At 33.7% G+C, this 24,212-nt stretch overlaps 2 protein-coding genes across 2 annotated transcripts; one reads left to right on the top strand and one right to left on the bottom strand.

Annotated features, from left to right (window-relative positions):
- Positions 1-6,100: 6,100 nt before the first annotated feature.
- LOC11415471 (AT-hook motif nuclear-localized protein 8) lies at positions 6,101-13,432 on the top strand. Its single transcript, XM_003608571.4, has 5 exons — positions 6,101-6,647; positions 6,861-6,913; positions 8,847-8,975; positions 12,383-12,544; positions 12,780-13,432. Exons 1-5 carry the CDS (start codon positions 6,242-6,244, stop codon positions 13,062-13,064), a joined length of 1,035 nt encoding a protein of 344 aa, XP_003608619.3. The 5' UTR covers positions 6,101-6,241; the 3' UTR covers positions 13,065-13,432.
- Positions 13,433-22,347: 8,915 nt separating this feature from the next.
- LOC11416488 (AT-hook motif nuclear-localized protein 23) lies at positions 22,348-23,935 on the bottom strand. The gene has a single exon (XM_003608570.4). The coding sequence runs from the start codon at positions 23,487-23,489 to the stop codon at positions 22,599-22,601; it is 891 nt and encodes a 296-aa protein (XP_003608618.2). The 5' UTR covers positions 23,490-23,935; the 3' UTR covers positions 22,348-22,598.
- Positions 23,936-24,212: the final 277 nt, after the last annotated feature.

Here is a 24,212-nt window from a genome sequence, read left to right as displayed (position 1 = left end):
AGGCCTCTCATCTCTATTCTTCAAAATCTCTTTTCAAACTTAAAATCAACCAACAAAAAAACAAAAAAACCATTTTTGAGAATGAACTACGAACGGTTTTGATCCCTTAAAAGGGTACGTAGGCAATGAGTCAAAACTCATCCAAGCCGAAATAAAATCAAATTCTACTTCTTCTCACCCCCATTTCTTCACTAATCATACCTTCTCTTTTTACAAATAAGCAATAAAAATAAAGCGTAGAAATAAACTTAGGAGAGCGGTTCTTATGGAATACCATAATCGCTCCGGGTGCCTAACACCTTCCCGTAGCGAAAACGACCCCCGAATCTAGAACTTCTTAAGGGTTTTTCTCCTTTTACCCTTCCCAAGAAAAAAGAGAGATATCAACGGTCAAAAGGTTCAAGTCCGATTAATGGCTTGGCACCCAAAAACCATGATGACACTAGCCATCACAAATATTCATCTTTTCTTGGAATTCAATATGTGACAATTGTCTTTCTAATAAAAGTTCTTTTTACTTTCTTGTTATTTACTTTTATACTTTCTCTCTTCTTCTCCATGTCTACGATGAACATCAGTGAGTAGACTTCTCTTGTCTTAGGATTGTTGGATAAGTCTAAATGACATAATCCTTGTTATCGCGATTTTCGGGTGTCAAGTCATTAATTAGGCTTGAACCTTTCAATCTTTGATATTCTCTATTTTTTCTTGGGAAGGGCAAAATTGAGAAAAAACCCTTAGATTCTAAGTTCGGGGTCGTTTTCGCTACGGGAAGGTGTTAGGCACCCGGAACGATTATGGTATTCCATAAGAACCGTTCCCCTAAGTTTATTTCTACGCTTTATTTTTATTACCTACTTATTTAAAAAAGGGTTTTATTTGAGTGAAGAATGGGGGAAGAAGATGATTGAGATTTTATTTTACTTGGCTTGGAGGAGTTTTAACTCATTGCCTACGTACCATTTTAAGGGATCAAAACCAAACGTAGTTCATTCTCGAAAATTGCTTTTTTGTTTTTGTTGGTTGATTTTAAGTTTGAAAAAGGAATTTTGAAGAATGGAGATGGGAGGCCTCAAGGGCATGAGATTTGGAAAATGTGAGGTGGAAGTAGTTATCTTGCAAAATAAAGTCTAAGTATGATTAAAATTCATTAAGATTTTTTTACTTAAGAAAACAAAAGGAAAATGAGGAGTTTTGACTCCTATTTTTTAAAAAAGTTTTCAAGTGAGGTCATTCACATTTTTTTGGAAAATGATTTTTTTTGTCTAAGCGTTGTAAAACCTAAACATACATCTAAACATACATTCCCTAATCATGCATCTAGAACATCCACGTGGGGTGTGTGCATGTGTCGGTGTTCGTGTCGGTGTACATCACTTATAGTGTCCATAGTCCTTTACATTGAGTCCTAAATACATGCTATGGTCTTGCAAGGAATTAAAAGGGAACTAATCTACCTAAAATTATTACAAACCCATTTGATATAGAAATGAATAGAAAAAATAATGTCTAAACTATGAGATGGATGAAATATGAAATGAAATTATTAGTGTCATAAGGCATAAAATGGTAAGAAAAGAAAGCAATATTGAAATGGGATGGCAAAAAAGAAAAGATCAATGAAATAAAACGACAAAATACACCTAGAATTAGGTATAACACTCATACATGCACATGACCTATAATTCCCTCATCATAGCCATTTTTAAAAGAGATTTGATTTTAAGCTACAATGTGAGGATCATAAGAACACACCCAAGCGAAGCATTATATCACATTCCTAGAGATATTTTTACACATTATTTAACATGTAAAAAAAATATCACAAAATGTCAAAAAATGCACCAAGAACATATAGGAATTTAATGAGCAAGAATTAAAAAGAACAAATGAAGAAAATAAAAAAAAAAAGCAAGTAAATTCTAACATTTAGAGAAAAATTAAAATGATAGGGAAACATTTTTTAGAAAATTTTTTAGGAGCATAAAATGCCAAGAAAGTGTAAAAAAGTATTTAAAACACAATAAAAAAGCAATTAAAAAAAAATTCAGCAGGATATAATCTGGACCGTTGGATGAATCCAGAGGTCCAGATCTAACTCCCAAGATCTCATCACAGCCACTGGATCAAAGATCCAAGGGTTTAAAAAAAACACCAAAAGATAGTGTAAAATTACAGGAAGCACAATGACACACACATGATTCAAGATCAAAACACACAGCAGCCATCAGATCTTGGAACGATCCAGATCTGATGGTTCACAACACGAGGGAGCACAACAAGAGCACGCACGCGCGCGCGTGGGAACGGAGGAGTATAAAAAGGAGTTTCAACAAAAAAACACAAAGTTCACAAAAAAAACTTCTCTCTTCTTTGGATTCTAGAGAGAGAGAGTCTGACCTCTCTCTAGAATCCGGTCATCTTCTCCGGCGCGGTGGCCGGCCACCTCAAGGTGGCGGCGCCGCCGCCGGAATTTTTTTTTGGCTCCGATTCAAAATTTTTTTACATTTTCAAACATCCTTTTTTCTCCTATGCATGAATCTGAGCTTAGTTTTTTGAAGAAGAATTTCAACCGGAGTAGATCTGAGTTTGAAGTTGCGGTTTTGAATGAAGCTTTTTCAAGTTCTTTGTGCTTTTTTCGGTTAAAAGCTTCTATAATCCTACAGATTTACACTTGATTCGCCTTTTTCTTTGTTCTTGAGAAAAAAAAGATGAAGTTTGAGTTTTACCTGTGGTTTTCTTGGTGATTCCGAACCGGATCTTCAGGAAAACTTGAGTTTAATCTTGTTCTATTGATTTTGGCTTGATTTCTTGCTGTTCCGATCCTCTCTTCTTCTTCACAGGTTCGACGTGCTCATTTTCGTCCCTCTTCTTCGTCTCCGAGAAAGTCTCTGTGATCGTGCTTGAGTTCGCCGCTTTCAGTGGTGAATTCGCACTCGAATTGCAGAGCAACGATTCAATGATGATGATTCCTTGATGAATCTCTGAGAATCAAAGCCATTTCAATGGATTCTGGTTCTGGAAATTTCTAGGGTTTTTTGATTTGTTCTTGGGGATTTTTCTGTTTTGATCTAACTGAATGGAGAGAGAAAGTTGAAAATCTGTTTTTGGTGATATGTCAATGATTGTGGATCTGACTGGAAATTTCTGACACTGTGTTGTATTTATAGCTGACATGTGTACCTGAGAACCAATGAAAAAATGACATCTGTTTTGGGACTGATGTGGATCGAAAATCTGGACTAAAATGCCCCTGGGACCTTTCTGCAAAATTAAAAACTTGAAGGACTGGACAGCAATAAAAAATGGACTAAAATGAATTTTTTTTAAAAGTTTTGGACTAAAATGCAAATTAAAATTGGTAATTTGAAAAAAAACGTAAAGTGAAACAAAAAATAAAATCAACAAAAGGACTAAAACGAACCAATCACTGACATGAGGTATTTTAAAATACCTCCCTGCCGAAATTTTGACAGGAAAAGACCAAAATGCCCCTAGGGACTAAACTGACTCAGATGCAATTTTTGAAATGATTTTTAAACAAAGACTCAACAATAATTCGTACAGACAAGTTGAAAAGACTCAGAGGCAAACACAGGGACTAAAATGGGTTCCACTGCAGGAAATGACCAAAATACCCTTTCGTATGATTTTTTGAAATAAAAATGCAAGAAAAGTAATGCGACGTTTCAGAGAGTTCTTAAATGACTTGTAATGTCAGAAAAGACAGAGACAGTAAAATACGTTTTACAAAGAGAATAAAGATTCAGAGTAAAATAACAGAGAATTGACAAATATCAGTGTTAAAAAAGATATTTGAACGAGTATTTTTAGGTCCAAAATCAGGGTATAACAATCCTAATCAAACCAAGCTCTTAAACCTTAATCTTATATAACCCTAATTTTTAATCTAAATTCACCGCTTTAACATGAAGTAACCATTATCAAACTGTGGAAACGAAAGTGGAGGGTTTGATAATTGTTAATTCATCATCTCAAATATCAATTCATAAAACGAAAGTGGAGTTTTGATATTCGAACAAGTGAATTTAGACAAAGATTGTAAAGGCAGCGAAATAGTCTTTACAATCTTTGAGATATATAGTTTCGAACTTCAAGGATTCTAAATTGTGATCAAGTCAGCGAAATAGGCTTGGTTGCAACTTAGGACCAAAATCTAATAGTAATCAAGTCAGCGAAATAGGCTTGGTTGCTAAAGGAACAAAAGAGAAATTGTCTTTAGAAGTTAGGTTTAACATAAGGTTATAAGTTTAATAGTTTGGTTTGTGAAGGACTTGTCAGTTAGATGAACCAATAATCCCAAGGCTTTTATCTTTTCTTTTCTTTTATTTCCTTTCAATTAAAAATCCAAACTTTTAACCTTTGAAACTTTCATCTGATCATTATTAAAAGTTAATTGAATTCATAACTCCCTGTCGAAACGATACTCTTTTTACTACACTGGTAGAACCGTGCACTTGCGGTTTTATCCCATCATAAAGTCGCCAATCCGTGCGTTTCAGTTGTATCCTAGAGCACATCTTGTCTTGGCCTCAATTGGCTAGCACCACACATTTGTCTGTGGGGTTTTGAAACCTTGTTGAGTGCGAACGTCAGGTGGAGGTATTACCCATGAGTGTTCGACTTTCAATTGCCTTTTCAATGAGTGTCAGGAAAGAATGAAGTGTTATATATGTGAAGTGGGTTGAGAATCCATGGTTGTTCACCACCATAAGCCAGATGTTGCTTATGTCCATACCAATATCACAAGCAATTTCATATAAAGTTTTTTTGTCTCTGATATTCCCGAGGGAGATCAGCGAAACGAAACCAAGCCTGGATATTAGATTGTTTTTTAGAGTTAGTAAAAGTTAGGAACCTATTGTGACAAATGAAGACTTTTAAATTGGAGATTCCAGGAACCTGTCGATCAAATGGAGGGCATTTTCTCAATAGCTGAGAAGACAAATTCAAAGAAACCTATGTCAAGCGCAACAAGCTTCCAATTTTTGATGGATTTCAAGAGAGGAATTATGGTTTGTTTTAGTTGTTTTGCAGTGTGTGTGTGAGTGTGGGTGGGGGGTTTCTCTCCTTTCTTCAAAATCAATCTCCCACATGGAGAATCTTTTTGCATCCTTCAACTCCGTTGATGTATTCATTTTCAGAGTTTTTGATTGAAATTGAGTTGCCTTTCACCCAGAGTCGGGGCAAGTCGGTGACAATAAGATCTGCGATGTTGTTCACTGTTTGAGTGAAGAATATCTTTAACTGTGCAGTTAAGTTTTTAGCTGCAACTTTCGTGTTGTAAGCTCATTCATTATCATAAACTATTCAATAATTAATAAATTTACAATTTGAACAAATTTTTTGCTCAAATATAAAATACTAAGGGAAAAATTATACAATTTGTCTCTTAACTTAATTTAAAGCAAAACTTTTGTTTTTCATTTTTTTTCCTGATTTAATCATTTGTGTCGTGAGAGGTCAATATCGTATCATTTTTCTGGGATTTTTTTCAATGTAATTTAGGTTTCTAAGTTTGTAGGATGAATATTTGAGTTTGTTTATTATTTTGATGAGTTTTTTGTTTAAAAGAAATGATAATAAATTGTTATATTTTATAACGTAAAAGAGTAAATCAAGAAAAAAATATAGAACGTAAATTTTACCTAAATTAAATTAAAGGACCAATTTAACACAAAAAAATATTAAGGGATCAATTGTATAATTTTACTAATATAAAGATAAATACTTAATTAGAAATATAATAAAACAAAAGTTTTTTTTGAAGGAAGAATAAAATAAAAGTTATCAAGTACATCAAACAAGCTAGTTAAAATTTTAAAAACAATAAATACCCATTTTTGTTGACAATGTATAACTAATAAATAACTATTAAAACATGTAATTTTTGAGTAAATATAACACTGATTCCATTTTCATACAAAATCTAAGAACACTGATTAGAAAATCCATAAATTAAATTCAAAATTAAAACCAGTAGTAGTTAAGAAAAAAGTTTCTATAAAGAAAAGTAGTTGAGAAAAAAGTGTGTGAGTTTAATATTTATTTAAGGCTAAAAACCCTAAAGAAGTAAATAAAGCCCAGTTAGCATAGAGTTGTACTTATAGTTCGTGTTGTGTTTCCAAAGTTAAAGAAGTTACGCATTCTCTTTCTCTTTCTCATAAACAAATTTCATCACTTTTTCTGATCTAACAAACTCACATTCATCATCATCGCAATGGATTCCCGCTCAGCACCACCACAACAACCTACTATGATGGTGGGACCCACATCTTACGCTCCAACTAACACCACCATGATCAGCCCCAACTCCTCCACCACCACCACCGCGAACATCATGGCACCCGCTACAGCTCGTTTTCCTTTCGCTTCTCCGCAATCGGAGCCGTTTTCGGTTACTCATGACGGTCCTTCTTCTCCGTCGACGCTTGGGAAGAAGAAACGTGGCCGGCCGAGGAAATACTCGCCTGATGGTAACATTGCTCTTGGTTTGGCTCCTGTTTCTTCTCCTGTTGCTGCTACGTCTGCTGCTTCGGCTGGTGATTCTGGAAACGCCGATGCGCCTCCCAAGAAACATAGAGGAAGGCCGCCTGGCTCTGGGAAGAAGCAGTTAGATGCGCTTGGTATGTGGTTTTGTTTCCTTAGCATTGACATTTCTGATTGAAGGCGCCTTTGGTGTCTGTGACACATGTGATTACATTTAATTTTTGTAAATTACCACCTGACGTGTCAGTGTAGTGTCCGGTGTCTCTAGTATTAATTTAAGCGCTTAAGTGGTTTTTTGAACGTAGATGGTTCTGATTGTGACTTTTTTGTTTTTTGTATGTTCTGTGAAGGTGCTGGTGGGACTGGATTCACTCCACACGTAATCTTGGTGGAGTCTGGTGAGGTAATCCTATATATTCAATTTCTTGCTTAAATTGTTGCTGTATTTTTGTTATCAGAAGTTTTGAAATAACACTTTTGATTAGCTTATCTGAGACTGAGGTATAGTTAGAGATTGCTTTTTGCAATTTATCAAGAAAAAATCACTTCTTTAAAACAAAATAATCACTTTTAAAAGTTATTGGTTGGCTGTTTGTTACAGCTTTTGAAAAAAATCGAAAATCTGTTTCATATAAGATGTTTTGAGTAGTTTTTCCAGATAATTGTTTTGTTAAGTGATTTGTTTTAAAAAAGGGATTTTCAGTATGGCAAACAAACAAAAAACAACTTCCACTTATTTCAATAAGCTCTAAAAATCACTTTTTCTTTTGTAATCTGGAACAAACGGGCCCTTTATAGATCACGCTGGAACCCAAAATTAGAAGAATACAAATTGAAAACAAGGTTTGGCTCATTTGATTGATTCACCTTTTGCATGTGACAATTGCATTGCATGACATTGACAAATCTAGAGTCACTTAGTTGGTCGGCCATCTCTAATCACACTGTAAATTGTAAATCTCAACATAATTCGACGGCTCTTGTTGAAATTATTGGCTATTAGGTAATTTAGGTTTTTATATTGTAAAGTGAGGGGTGTCTCTCTTTATAAACTCATCTGAGGCATTATCTCTAGTCTCAATGTGGGACTTTGGTTTTCTCCAGTGCACCCCTCACCGCCAGAACTATCAGGCTTGGTGCGTGGATATTAAATGGTGGGTGGCTCAAACAGATAGACTTTAATACCATATTAAATTTTTAAATTCCGCCTAACTCAACCTTACGGATTTGATTGGCTTGTAAAGTGATGGATGCATCTCTTCATAAACTCATTTCAGGCCTCATCTCTATTCTATGTGGGATTTTTGTTTTTCCCAATATGGGGTGATATTTCCTTTGATGTTTTAGTTAGGGGTAGAAAGTTTCGGTTTTCAAGTTTTCTTTAGTTATTGGACTTTACAAATTGCACTGCTAGTTTTACATTGATTCACTATTAATAGACCAGAGTAGAAGAATTTGAATTGTGGGGTGGAGTTATTGCTCTTGCCTTTTCATTGTAACTTATAAAGACAATCTTGTGATGATGATTGTCTTGCTATTTATTTAAATGTATGTATAATTTTTTGGAGACTGACTTCAATGATATTGCTCTGGTGTAATTTTAAGGGTTCTTAATCTTTTTTGGTGATGAAAGTAGAGTGTCAAATCAATATTGTCAAACTAGTTATACTGCATAACATATTGTCCTCAAATTGAGATCTACATTTTACAAGTGACTAGAATTGTGTTCTTCATGTTCATGTTGTTCCTTTTTAAAGTTCTACAGCTCTAAAAGCATGCCTTTATTGTGTGTAAAATTGGTATTGATGCTTGTTCAATGCTTTTGTTCTCTAGCCTGCACACGTAATAAGCTATCCATCATTGAGTTCATCAAATTCCTTATATTTGTTGCTGTGAAGTGTGTGTTAATTTTGGATACCTTTTAATCTATTTGACAATTTAAGAGGTGTATTTATTTCTTATAGTTTCTGTTTTGAGTACTGTGTTTTTGAGATTGTTAACTGACATTATTGCATAGAGTTGCACTCAGAAAGGAAATAAGTAACTTATAGCATCCGCCTGCACTGCAGTTTTTTGTTCTGGTCAATCAATGTATTAGTTGTTCTTTTTTGGTATATGGTATAAAACAGGCAGAAAAAAATGGGATTATTCATTATTGTCTGAATTACTATTTTGATGTGGATGCATTTTATTGGGTGCACGTGATTTTACATATACTTGTTATTTTATTTATTTATGTTGGTTTTGAAGTATTCTTTGAAGTTCCTATTATTAGGGTTGGTGTAGCTTCCAGTTGTTATAGACCATTCTCACTAGTATGCTTCTCTTGTTTGCAGGACATTACAGAAAAAGTTATGGCCTTTTCTCAGACGGGGCCTCGCACGGTTTGTATTCTTTCTGCCATTGGTGCAATCAGCAGTGTAATCCTTCGACAGCCAGCTTCAGGCAGTATTGCAAGATATGAGGTACTTTTTATATTCATTGAGAATGTAGTCAATATCTGTTTTTACTTTACCCATTGTATTAAGCTTTGTTTATGCTAGATTGTAAATGATCTGATGATATACATGATTGTTTGACATGCATGTTCTTACAGGTGCAACTTGTCAATGTAAGTATAAAAATCGATTCATTATTATTGTTCATCAAGTAATGAATTTTTTCATGTGTTCTAATATAATGCTTTTGAGAGTGAAACTACAAACCTAAATTATAATTTGCTATTGAAAGTGAAACTGTGTACTTTTGGAGATGCCAGCTTGAAATAGTTTTGTATATAATCTCTATTGACTTGAGAAAGACTATTTAGTCGGAGATGAATTTTATAAATAAGTGCTAGAAGAGAGAGAAAGAAAAACAGAATAAAGTAAGAAAAAAAGGTGGGAGAGAGAGAGAGAGAGAGAGAGAGAGAGAGAGAGAGAGAAGAGAGAGAGAGAGAGAGAGAGAGAGAGAGAGAGAGAGAGAGAGAGAGAGAGAGAGAGAGAGAGAGAAGAGAGAGAGAGAGAGAGAGAGAGAGAGAGAGAGAGAGAGAGAGAGAGAGAAGAGAGAGAGAGAGAGAGAGAGAGAGAGAGAGAGAGAGAGAGAGAGAGAGAGAGAGAGAGAGAGAGAGAAGAGAGAGAGAGAGAGAGAGAGAGAGAGAGAGAGAGAGAGAGAGAGAGAGAGAGAGAGAGAGAGAGGAGAGAGAGAGAGAGAGAGAGAGAGAGAGAGAAGAGAGAGAGAGAGAGAGAGAGAGAGAGAGAGAGAGAGAGAGAGAGAGAGAGAGAGAGAGAGAGAGATAGATAGATAGATAGATAGATAGATAGATAGATAGAGAGTGGACTAAATATAAGCAAAATTGACATTGTAATTAGTCACTCTTGCAAAAGCTACAAACCACTGTTTGCTCCAAGCATTTTCCATATATATTTGATTTAATCTAACTTCTTGCATGCTTTATTCTTATTTTGTTGTTGTTGTTGCTAATATTATGCTAAAAACTTTGCAAGAAAATACCAATTAGTAGATATATTGTTGCACACGGTTAGGTTTATTGCCTGAATTCTTCTACACTATTCTGCTTCCTAGTTCAAAATTCAAATGGAAGGCGAACAGGGCTTAAAACCTTAAACTGCTGAAATATTTTGGATGGATGTCTGATTTATTAGATGGGTACAATATTACAGAATAAAATGTTTGCCTCTTTCTTCCCTTTTCCTTTTCTTTTTTTAAACCCATCTTTGTCGAGAAAAGGTTCTTTGGAAGCAGTGTTGTCAAATTGGGCGGATATCGGTGGCAATTTTTGGGCTCTCCGCCATGCCCAATTTCGGCTGATATGGCAGGATTTTCCGCCATGATCCGATATGACGGCGCCACAAAGCGGCCGGTATGGCCGGATTTTGGCTCTCCGCAATGGACCGCCATAGACAACAGTGTTTGGAAGTTCTGTTTTGTTTTGCATGGAACTGGGATCTTATTATGAGCATGCCACAGCCCCAACAACCATACTTTCTAGAGGAAATTTGACTGTTTTGCAAAGATCTTGCAGAGGAGCCTGTTACACAATATTATGTTTGTTGCATTTGAAGTTTGTGTTTTTCGGTGCATGGCATACACACCATTTTCTGCTAATATAATATTCATCCCAACACAAAGGACCTCTTTCTCCTGATAAATTTTAGGATGTTAAATATATAGATGGTTAAGTACTCCTCCCTCCATCCCAAGTTATAAGCAAAAAAAAAATATTCCGCACTTATGGTGTGACCCCTTCCCGGACCCTGCGTATGCGGGAGCTTTAGTGCACCGGGTTGCCCTTTAATTTACTAAGAAAACTAAAACATAGTAGTTTGCAGTATAGTTTCTTTCTTGTGTTATCCTTAGAATAAGTTTCATAGAAAGATGTAAAAACAAGTTTCATTGGTTATTAGTTATGGAGAAAGTGAAAAGGAGAGTAAAATGAATGCAATTTGCATTTAATTTCTCTTTGGAAAAGATGATTTTTTTAAATAACATAATTAAATATGATAAATGTTGGTCTTTTTGCATATAATTTGGGACAAAGAAAATGAGTTTTTTGCTTATATTTTGGGACGGAGAGAGTAATATATGGGATTGGACCCCTCAAATTAGTGGGTCCTCGGGCTGGATACCGATTACCGAGTCTGTTAAAAAAAGAAGGTAATATAGGTTATAGGAATTTGACATGTTTTCTCTGGAATGGTAGCTTCATGACCTCAAAAATTAAAAGTGATTGATCGGACCAAACTTTATACTTGCTCTTTTCATTATTTAATGTTTATAGTTTCTTATGAGAAAAAAGGTGGTATCTTATGTTGTATCACCTAGAACGCCATTAAATTGATAGGAAACTGAATGGCCTTCTACATGGGATCATTGTGATATCTGTTATTGGTTGTATGATTATGAGAGAGAGTTTGACAACGAATAAAAAATGATTTACACATTCTTCTCTTTTAATTTTCTCAATTCATATGATCATTTTGTTGCAAAAAAAAAAAAAAAAAAAGCATCTGGACCATAGTAACCATAAGTTGATGACATGTAAGTTTAGAGGCTAACATAATGAAAAAGATCAAATTGTCTTGGCTGTTTGTTACCAAGAACATTATGAAAAAACGATATTGTTTGACACAAATCAATTATGGAATCATAGATTCTACAGACCAAATACCGTGAAGATTGAAATGTTAGGTGAAGGCTCATAAATGATTCTATATCTGACATGCTCCCTATCCCAAGAGCCCTGCACACCGGAAGTGTAGGCAATGCAGATGTCTACTCTCTTTGCTGAAATTTAAGCCTTTGTAAGAAGAATGGCGGTGTCGAGGATTAGCTTTTGGGAGGGTTTGTTTACCATTCTTCTAAATTGCAGTTAAGAGATAAAATTAACCAGGGCATTGTCTATACTTCATGTCTTGTGTGAGAGACGTGCCGAGAGATGTTATAAAATTATGCATGTGCCATCATTTAATAACTCAAGGCTTTGGGTGAGTTGGTTCTCAATTGTGTAGACAGGATGACTGTGGATAGGTGTTGGTTTCTTAGCTTTACCTGAGTTTGTGTTGTTATAAGTTGCAACTCACAAGAATTTCCGCTGTATGTTAATATTCCTTTATCACAGGCATTGTAGGTTTTGCTCTTCATTGAACACAAACCAACTGTGTAACCTACACCTTCTTTCCGCACCCTTTCCAAAACCAGCAAGTTAGTCTTGTTTAATAAGTGTATGTAAAAAGTTGCTAATTAATATTGGTGGAATTTTTGTTTGGTTTTTCAAAAGGAATTATGTTTAAACACTTGTGGTTTAGTTTATAATTGAATATTATTTTCTTTAAATTCTATTCTCAGCACCTGACTAAATTTTGCACTGCAGGGTCAATTTGAGATCGTATCGTTATCAGGTCCTATGCCGCTATCTGAAAATAATGGTGAACAAAGCAGAACAAGCAGTTTATACGTTTCTGTTGCAGGGGCTGATGGACGAGTTTTGGGTGGTGCAGTTGCTGGCGAGCTAACTGCAGCGTCAACTGTACAGGTATTGTTCTCAAGTGGTCTAAAATTTCATATCAATTGGTGACAATTACTTGCCATGAAATTTACCCATATATATTTTCTCAAAGCTTATCATAGTTTACATAATTTCTTGTATTTTACACAGTCAAAAGTTCTTGTATTTTACTATTGGGGGAGTGTTTTTATGCATGTAGGTAGGATAGGATTGACCAAATTTTGATACTCTACTTTTGTGACATTTTCCAATCATTAAATAGGTCATTGTGGGTAGCTTTATTGTGGACCGGAAAAAGTCAAGCTCAAGTATGGTGAAATCTGGGCCTTCTTCAGCACCAACTTCCCAAATGTTGAACTTTGGGGCACCTACAACTCCAACTAGTCCCACTTCTCAAGGGCCTTCAACCGAGTCCTCGGAAGAAAATGATCATAATAGTAATTTTAGTAGGGGACCTGGACTCTACAATAATGCTAATCAGCCTGTTCATAATAATATGCAGCAGATGTACCATCATCCACTATGGGCTGGCCAAACTCACCCGTGATGTGACTTCGGATTAACAGTGCAGAAGCAGGGTATTTGTTGGACTGATTGTTGGAAGTTTAGTGTCTAGATGTCAAGTCTAACTTGCATTGTTGAGGACTGAATTTAGAACGGTCTATAGTATTAAGGTTCTAGTTAATCTCTCCATCGTTCACCCAATTAGGTTTTTGTTGAAGTATCTTTTGATTATATATTACCGTAGGGACTCTAATGATGCTAGCCAAGGATATGCTCTTGCATCACCTGATTTCTGTCATTTTGGAGATTGCTGTCTGTCTGTACTCAGCAGCGGCACAACAAAATCAGATCTGTGCTTTTACACGTTCATCATGCATTATTTTTTTATTTCATTTTTGCTTTTACTACAAATTTAGCCTCATGCTTTCTTTTGCGTAGTGTCTTCTATAATAACTTTAGCGTTAAATTTAGCCTCATGCTTTCAAACAAGTTTCATAGTTAAAATGTAAAAGGCATGGTGTGTTGTGCATGACATGAGATGTTGATTTTTGCGTGTAGCGATGGAGCCTTTGAACTAAGTCCAAATCATAGTTCCATGGTTTCACCCCAACGCCACTGCCATAATAATTGTAGCTCAACATCTGCTCTTCCAAATTAGACCGCGATTTGGTGATGATGTACCACTGTCTAAGAAAGACTTTTTTACGCACACTCCACTCTTTCCTCTAGTCTCAACACTCAAGTTTAATTACATTTTACTCCAAAATTATGGCGAGTTTGACATACTTATATTGACAATGCGATTTTATTGACGTTGAGTTTGACAAACTTATAGTGACATTTTGATTTTATTGAAACTTTAAAATATAGCTTTGGTCAAAATTATGGTGGCATATCGTGATTTTGCCAAACACCATCAATCATTAAATATTTACCTTCTAGATTAAACAAATTAATTTTGATGTTGGCCGGGAAGCGAATGGGCTGCTGGGCTCTGTCAATATACATGGTTTTTGGATGAAGATTCTACTTGTTTGTTAGCTGGTTTCTATTGCTATCATGGCTGATTGTGATCAAAACTAACATTTTCAACCCAAAAAATAAACAAAACTCTTGATCATGTTATACTTATGTTCCATTTTAAAATTTATCAATAGTTTACTTTCCATATGAAAAAATGTAACATCATTTGATCCAGTTAATTGAAATCTAAAGTGTTCGAACTTTATTAATCTTATTTGCCATTGCATTTCTTCTTCAAGGATGTTATCCTTTGTAAGGGGGAAGCAATAGAGGAATTCTCCATCACTAGCGGTATTCAGCAAGGTGACTGTTCCAAATGGCTAGCTTATCGGTTGAGCACAATACTTGGAAGCTAATTAAGGTGTCCTTCGGGGTCTTAAGCTCCATCAACTTGCCTTTATAGACGATGTCTTGTTTTTTCCTAAACTAAATGTTGAACAAATCATTGTTATCAAAAATATCTAATATATTTTTTGTAGGAGCTCCTGTCATAAGGTGAGTGAAGAAAACCCCTACATGTTTTTCTCCTTAAATGTTGACTGGAATGTTGATAATCAAATTTACAATGGAGGTAGCTTCATAATGACGAATGATCTCACGAAGTAATTACTTATTAGGTGTCCTATTGTTGCATAAGAAAGTTAATAGATCTTCATTAATTCCAGTTTATTTTGGATAAAGTGGGATAATAGATTAATTAGTTGGAAGACTAAAAACTCTATCCCTTGAGGGTAGAATTGCATTGACCATTTGCTATTTTTCTTGACCAAAAAGAAAAAAGAATTACATTGACCAAGTCTATTATTAAAAGCCTTGCCTTCTTAAGTAATGACATCCTTCCTAGAATGCACAAGCAGGATATAACTTTTGGAAGGGTATTTTCAAAAGTTGGGATGATGTGAAGAGTAATGTAATGTGGAGATCGAGTGATGGGTCATCAGTTTTATTTTGCTGGCCCCCAAATGTGCAGAGTTTAAGGGAACATGCTGTGCCTTTATTTGATGTAGCCACATGAGCAATGTAGTAAAGGTCATATTATTTGTATGCCAAATGCAACTTGCAATCTTTTAAGTTAGATTTTTATAATGAGTTAGTCCTTTAATTTTTTTTATATTAAATATTGATCTTTAAGTCATAAAATGTTTACATTGTTATCATTTCCGGCCAACTCCGTTAAAAAATGCATATGTAACCGTTTAACGTTGAGGTGTCAAGTCTAAAAAATGCTTATAAATAAAAAACCATTATGTATGCAAGTTTTCTTTTTCTTGTTTCCGAATTCAATCATAATTTTACAAATAAATATTTTATCAACAATATTATAAGTCAAGTAATCGATCAATTTCGTTTTAAATCAAGACAAAACAATACACTTATGAACCATAATTTTGAGAGCAGTAAATTTAAATATACCAAATTAGCATTAAACGGCAATGTAATCATTTTTTAACCAAATTTAGTGAAAAAGGGTAATAGTACAACATTTTATCACTTAAAAGGGTGATTCTTTACATAAAAAACTTAATTAATTAATTTGTTACAAATATCTAACTAAAAAGATCTTGAAAAGTATTTGACCTATTTTGTATAATGCATAGAAAAGATGTCTTTATAAATTATGTACTGTCCTATACTGTTATGTGTAGTTCTTACAATTTTGTGAATCATACACACCTCCTAAATACAACAAGATTCTCTCATCTTACTGCCACAATTATTGTTTAAGACCATCTTAAAAGGTTGTTTGTTTCTAAGGAAAGAAAGTGAAGGGGGTGGAAAAGTTAAGGGAAAGAAAGAGTTTCCATAGTTTGGAACAAAAGAACATGATAAAGGAAAGAAACTGATATATGGGACCCACATAAATATTCTTTCCGCTCAAATTTGTAAAGAAAGTGGAAGTGGATAAACTTTTAGACTGAAAAGACAATATAGCCCTTATTTTATCATCTATAGTCCCATGTTATTTTTTCTAATATATACACCATTATTTTTCGGAAAATGGCAAACGTGAGTTGTGCAATTAACGTGCTCTCATAGTTCTTCTTCAAGTACCTAATTTTATATTTGATTTTATTAAATAAACATATATTTCTACGTGTTGATATGCATGTAAATTACAATCTTTATATAAGGATATTTATGTCATTTATTAAATATACATCTTTCTTTCCTTTCACTTTTTCACTTATTCCAAACAACCTAAAAATCATCTTACTTTCTTTTCACTTGCTATTCACTTTCATTCCTTAATCATTATTTCCTTTTACTTTCTTTCCTCTCACCATCCAAACATAGCCTAAACATCCCTCTCTCCCCTCTCTATATGTTATTTCCTCTTTTTTCTTCATAATCTTTTCGTACTCCCCTCCACTCTTTTTGTCCTCTCCCTTTTGTCTTTTCTATTGCAGAGACAATACTATTAGAGTGTGTTTGGATGAGAAAATGTTTTGAGGAAATTCAAATACTTTGGGGTGAATTCCATTGTTTGGATAATAATTTGAAGCATTTTCAAAATGATGGAAATTTAGGAAATATTTTGTTCAAGTTAAATTTAGAGAATTTCAAATTTCTTCATTGTTGTTATTTTTTATATTTTGCATTTTGGTCCTCAAATTTTCCAAAAATTTCAAATTGACCCCAATAAATTTTCAAAAATTGCAAATTGGTCCCTCAATTTTTTCAAAAATTATGATTTGACCCCTCAATTTTTTGAAATTTATATTTTGACCCCTAATTTCAATTTTCAAATTTGGCCCAAAAAAATTAAAATTTATAAAAGTTGCCAAAAAATGATGACGATGAGTTTTTTTTATTACTTCATCCAAACAAAAGAATTGAGAAATGAAAGTAATTTAATTGAATCATTTAAATTGCCTAGAATTTTAAATTCTTTAAAATTTCTCAATTACCTCATCCAAACACACTCTTACACTTTGTTTGGTTGTGAAGAGAAGTTGTGAAGAGAGAAATAGGTGAGAGAGTAAGAGAAGAGAGAAATAAGTAAGAAATAGAGTAGATTTGATGGATTGTTTGTTAGAAGAGAAATATAGAAGAAATAGAGAAGAAAGAAGTGTTGATTACTTTTGAAAGTACTAAAATGTCCCAAATTAAAAATTATTTTTTTATAACACTAAATTAAAAATCCTTCAATCAACATACACTAATTTATTTATTAAACTACAAACTATTATTTTCTTTTTAATTTGATTAGATTAATTATTTTTAGTTTTTTGACAGGGTTTAAATAATTTAGTTGTGGTAAAAAAAAAAGTTAACGAAATCAACTCATAAATCCATTTTCAATGTTAGTCTATCTACTAAACTATCACTTGGGTATCCAGTAATTTAGAAATCCTTCACGTACAGTGCCGAGAGATTATAGAAGGAACAACAAGATTAAATAGGAACAAGGGTAAATAATTAGATCTAATATTTCAATACAAGGGTAAAAAAGAAATAACAAGATTAAAAGCCTTCTCTCCCCACTTTCTTCCCTATTGTGAGGAGACATAAAAAGGTGGTGGGTCCCACTACTTTTTAATCTCTCTTCCCTATTTCTCTTCATTCCAAACAAGAGAAATTTGGTCTCTCTTCCCTCTTTCTCTCTTCTCTCTTTCTCTCTTCCTTATTTCTCTTCAACCAAACAGACTGTTAGAGTATTCAAATATGATTCTTTAGTTTATCTTTGATGATCTCACATTACTGGATTAGTAGGTAGCAGGAGAGAATCAAGAAAATCAATAAAATTTAGGTAAATTATAATTTACCCATCAACAAAATGTGGGTAATGTAGGGAAATGTAGTTGTCACCTAAAATTGAATAGTTTATTTACTTCTCTAAGGGATGTTTGTTTCAAACTTATCATATTTATTTATATGAATAACTTTTTCGATAATACGAAGACAAAAGTTTAATTCTCATTTTTTTTAAATATTTGATATGATAATATTTATGGAAAACCTTTATAATAGAATGTTTTTTTTAAAGGAAACCTTTATAATAAATGTTAATAGGTAGTTTTTTTTGTAGTGTCCATGGTTTGAACCTCGAAACTTGCATATTTTATGCATTGTTCCAATCAACTGAGTTAAACTCGCAATGACTAATATGTAGTAATTTAGTTACAGATGAATTTATTCTTATATCTTCATGTGAAATATATTTCCACCAATGAAATTTAATAAACTTGTAACGAAGATAGAAATAATTTTATTTTATTTTTTATCATTTTATTATCAGGAATCTATTAAGGTACTTCCTCCATCTCAACTTAAGTGTCATCTTTACCATTTTTCTTTATCTCAAATTATACAATATTTATTATTCTTTTCCACTAACATACCTTTATTTATTGCATTTTAATCGTCAAACTACTCTAATAATTATAATCAATAAAGGTGTTTTGATAAATAAAACATTTTTTACCATTATAATCAACATTTCTAATCATTTCTTTAATAACTATGTAAAACTCAAAATAGACACTTAATTTGAGATGGAGGGAATCACTTGGAAATAAATGTACTCTAAATTTTAAATTATCTACAACAATATTAAAACTTGCACAAGCAAAAGGATCTAATTTTCTTCCAATAACCAATGCATTGAACTAAAGGTTAAAAATGTTGAAGATGCCAAAGGCTGATTAGTGATACATTAACCAAGCAGACATCATCACATGCTCATTTCACAATTCCAAGAACTAAAGAAGGATTGGCATCAAATTCATCATCATGCAAATTGCCACACACACATGTACACACACTCTCAAAGGAATTAATCGACTGGCTTTAAATCCAGGTGTATACTCCGTAGACCTACATATATAAGAGGTACAAAAAAAACAAAAGGAGTACATTATTTTTCTCTTTGTCTCCTTCCCTATCTACACCTAGAAAATTAATAACACTAAATGCAACTTGAAGTATATTTTGAATCAATGCTAGCTAGTGCACCTTCACTACAAGAGGAAAGTCTAGCATATTTTCATTAAAAATGGAAGGCACTTTAAATTAATTTGCATAATAATAATATCATATTAAGTGGAGAATATTTAAAAGAATAAAAGTCAGTGACATTACATCTTTGCAATATTTAAATTCTGGCCGCGCCGGAAACCTAAGCTACCTATAATCGAACCCTACACTTATAATATATCATTTGCTCCACATGAACATGAATAATGTATTCATGTCACGCGTCTCATTAACCCCACATGCAACAGGAATATGCAGGGAGACTAATGCGATTACGAAGTACTCCCTCCGTTTTTAAATATAAGTAAATTGATTTTTTAGGTTCATTCACTTAATGATATATGTGGTCCATATTATGAACCAAATACATCATTAAATGAATGAATTTAAAAAGTCAATTTTACTTATATTTAAAGACGGAGGGAGTAATAAAAATGACTTAGGATAACTAATTAATTAATCCACATATTAGCTTGTGAACGTAGCTAGTAGTAGCCTATTATAACTGATTTTAACCATTGAGGCTTATGTATTTTACTATATTGTTAGACAAATGAATCAAATAATTAAGTGTAGGTGTTTCCATATGAGGCAACTTGGGTACTACCTCGGCAACAGTAAAAGTGATGGTGAGAAAAGAAAGAAAATGAAAAGATGATAAAGAGAGATAGATGATACACATGTGCTTGGATCCTCTCACGCTTTCATCGTGCCCTAATAAAATAAATGAGGACATAATAAAGAGAGGAGAAGAAATAAGGGAAAGATGGAGAGTAATGGGTTAGGATCCAAATTCAAGATGAAGGAGGTGTGCATCAGAAGATCTATATTCGACCAATAACTTCCTTTATAACAGAATCTCAAAGACAATATACTTTCAGCTCTTTGGTTTGGAGTGTGTGGATATAAGATCAATATTGGATATATAACATGGTTTTATTTTTTGGAGATATATAACATGGTTATTTTTTTTTTTTTGGGAAACATATAACATGGTTTTAGTTAGGGTAAATTTCCGACTTGCATCCTCTCGTGCATTTATCCCTCCTATAGTGATAAAAATTGAGGGTGGGATAGAGATAAGATGGCAAAAAACGAGGACGACATAAAGAGATGAGAAGATTAAGAGAGAGATGGAGAGAAATGTGGAAAAAAATTGCGGGAGAGAATCCAAATTCAAAATGTGAATTAGGGAGCTAGGTGTTTAGTACAATATTCAAATACGCTAAGTTACTTCCGTTCTCGTTGGATTTCAAAAACAACATTGTTTTGCTATTTTGTTTGTCATATCTCGAGGAAGAATTCAGAGACAACAAACAAGTGACACATCATCCCCATATTGGAACTACAAAGGGGATGCGTGGCCACCACGACTTCTTCTAGGATAATCCGTCGCAGCATAAGATTTGACAAACCATAATCTTATCTAAAAAAAATTGTTAGGAAAGCAATGACCTTTTCCAGGGCATGACTATTTGAAACCTTAGCCATAATTTGGATATTATCCTTGAAATAAACCCCCTACACTTGGATCATCCACTGAGAGAGTAACATAGACCGGCCTAATTAACAAATATTACCAACAACATTAGATAATGTGGCTTTAGATTAGGGCAAATTCCCCAACATACGAAAATTAGATTAGGGTAAGTTGTCCATCGTAGAATCTCTGAAGGTTTACTTCTATAGTATGAGTTGTAATGTTGAAGGATTATTACGAAGAACACCCAACGACGATGTCTTCTCATAGAAGCACCTCCAATGGAGGTTCGTTCAACTCTTTGACACCAAAAAGTGTGTCCTTCCAAATTAAAGTTTCACTATTGGACACAATCTAGGCAGCAAACTCACGAGTTGAAAGTTACTTAATGAGACAATAATCCTTCATTGTTTTGGACATTTTAAAATAAAATATAAATATGTGAGGTAAATCGTGGTACTCCGACTTCTCAAGAGTTATACCATTAATTAGAATAAAAAAAATACATTGTTACATAGTTGTGACACCTTGAAGCTCACTTAAATTACTCTTAGTGTTGCACCATTAGATGTGCTCTAACAAATTTCTCATCCCCATAACATAACAAATCAACCACCAATATTTTTCTTAAAGATATTGTTAATTCATTAGAGTGCATTTATGTATGACTCCTGACTACTATCTTAAATCAGATCATACGTTTTACCAAAAGAGTACTAGTTACAACTTACTAGCCAGAGGTACTCAAAACTGTACTTCCAGTTCATCATTAGAGAATCTATGGCTTTTCATGCTGCAATAAGGCCATGATATATATATATATATATATATATATATATATATATATATATATATATATATATACGTGCTGATGTTGACCAGCGTTGGAGAAGGCAATTTTGACTTTTTACATAGCCAGAAAATCAGAAGTATAAGTATACGAATGACATATGTCGATTCATGACAGCTTACCATAGTAATTAATATAGTAAATAATAATAAATTAAACCATAAGAAAGTACTAAGATTTTACAGAAAGAAACGAAGAAAAAAAAAAATACAGTTAGGTTTCAATTTCAATGAATTGCTTTCATTTAGTCTATTACATATGCAGCAGAACCTTTTATTATAGTAGTTGTTCAACATAAAAGTTTCATTCAAAGAAAACTTTTATTCACATATGATAGTATAGTTGAGTAGAAGATCTAACAAGAAATTATATAAATCCATTTGCTCTTCATAAGATAATTTCCTCATATATTATAATCTCATAAATCAAAGCCGCAAAGGAACACCTTTTACAAATCTATTGTGCATACCGAAGTTTATTTTTTATACATATTAACATTAATATAATAAAAAAAAATACATTATATATATACCTAACACAACAAGAGAATCCAGCAAAGAAGTTGTGTAAACAAGGTGGCTTAAACTTAACAAGATTTTTGGATTCAATTTTGCAAACCCTTTAATCATTCATCATCTCAATCACATTTCTCTTTATTGTTATGATCGTATTAGATACTACATGTATGTCTCTATAGCTTTTTTCTTTTCATAACTCTAAACACATGTGTCAATGTGATGAATCCTACATTCATCGGTGTAAATTGAAACATATGAAAAGGCACAGAAATAAAGGTGGTAGCTTAGCTTAGCTGGTTAGTTTATTTCTCATGTTAAGACTTGCAAGTTATTGTTTCATGTCTAACGACAAGCATCCTTGAAACATGTAGCTATAGTTATATATACACAAAAACCCTCAAACATATATCTCAAACCTAATTTGATTATATAATATAGTCATGTTCCATATAATAATACTAACAATGAGCAAGGAAAGTAATAAAATCCCAAATATCCAATTTAAAAACCAATGAGACACTAAATCATAAGTACTTTTTTTTTTGACAAAACTAAATTATAAGTACTAAAAGAAGTACATAACATGATTGAAACCACTACTAAATCATCATCCATAGATTAACACTGACCTTAAAAATAATCACTTCAAACTCCATTCCAACATCATCATCCTCAACAAAACATGTTCAAAACAAGACTCACTCATTCAATTTGATTAATTCTAAATCCTCAAAAAGGTTGACGTGAAGCTGAGTTGTTGTTGTTTCCCGCCCAACCATCAACAGGTAGCTGATGAACATTCTGCATATTCAATGGCAAATTGAAAAACGGTAAACCAGAAGATGGATCAGGAAATGGATTGTTATTATTATTGCCGCCACCGCCACCACCGGAGCCTTGAGAACCTCCTCCAGCCTCAGCCTGCATCTGAAGCTGCTCCTCTTCCAACGGCAATTTCTCATAAGCAACATTAGTAAAAGAAGCTGCAATCACAATCACCGGCCCGGCCGCGATAAGCTCACCAACCACGCTACCTCCCACCACCTGTCCTTGTCCTCCAGCAAGATAAATCGTTAAGCTAGTTGCTCCGGGAGGAGCTGGTGGTGGCAGAAAAGATCCAGACAAGGATAATATCTCAAATCTTCCATGTAGCGTAACAACACCACCAGCCGCCGCTGGTTGCCGGATACTGACATTTGTCACAGTGCCACTGCCGCTGAGAACACAGATCCCACGTTGACGGCGGCGAGCATAGGTAGATACGCATTCAAAAACATCTGAACCGCCGGCAACTTCAAGAATATGAGCTCTGAGAGTGTTGGCACTCTCTCGAGTGATGATCACCGGTGGTTTGGCCTTGTTTTTCGATCCCGGCGGTCTGCCGCGTGGACGGCGGCCTACCACATCTCCTGGTCCGGCTGCTGAACCAAGCTCTAAACCTTGGCTGCGATCATCTTCTTCGTTCGATGAGAACGGTGCACCACCACCAACACTGGCACGATTTGATTCTTGTTCTTCAGAATCGTGCTGGTTTTGGTGATGGTGTTGTTGTTGAAGGTGTAAGTTTTGCCTGTGGATGTTTTGCATAAAGCTTGCACTCCCTAAATCTAACCCAGCCATCAAAGTAATAGAGAGAGAATAGATATATAAATTAAAAAGGTTAATCTATATTATAAGAAAAAAAAACAGAAAACAAGGAAAATGATTTTTATTACTATAGAGAAATAGTACTATATAGTTAAAATATTTTTCATAAATATCATATTGATATTTATTTTATGGGTCTAAGATCACTGTTTGTTGCTTTTGTTTAATTATTTGTGTATAGAAAACCAAATAAAAAAAAAAAGATAAATAGGAAGAAAGAGAAGATGATATCTATGTGGTGGAATAGAAAAACATTTTGGGTAGGAATGAAAAGAGACAGAGGAGCGGCTATGGAGTGAAGAGAAAGAAAAGGGTGTAGAAGAAGGAGAAGGTGATGAAGAGGAATGGGAGAGAGAAATGAGGTTGAAGGAGGAGACAAAAGACTCAAAAACAAGTCATTTGTTTGGGCAACCTAAAGTTTTATAAAATAAGAGGAATTAGTTGGAGAAATCTTTAAGACACTTTCTTACTCAAATGTCTTCCTCACTCACATTCTCAAACCGTGACCACAACGCGTTCTTATATTGACTCACACAATATTATTTTTAATTCGACTTGAAAACAACTTTTATTAATTAAATATTGTTAATAAATTTAATTTTCTATGGCCATTATTATTTCCTCTCTCCTATTAAATATGTGTATTAGCTGATTGGAGTATTTTATTCATTTTACATATATATTAATAAAAATGTA

This window comes from Medicago truncatula, chromosome 4 (genome assembly GCF_003473485.1).
Source record: "Medicago truncatula cultivar Jemalong A17 chromosome 4, MtrunA17r5.0-ANR, whole genome shotgun sequence".
In the NCBI taxonomy this organism is placed as follows: Eukaryota; Viridiplantae; Streptophyta; class Magnoliopsida; order Fabales; family Fabaceae; genus Medicago; species Medicago truncatula.
This window is presented reverse-complemented; position numbering and strand designations above follow the sequence as displayed.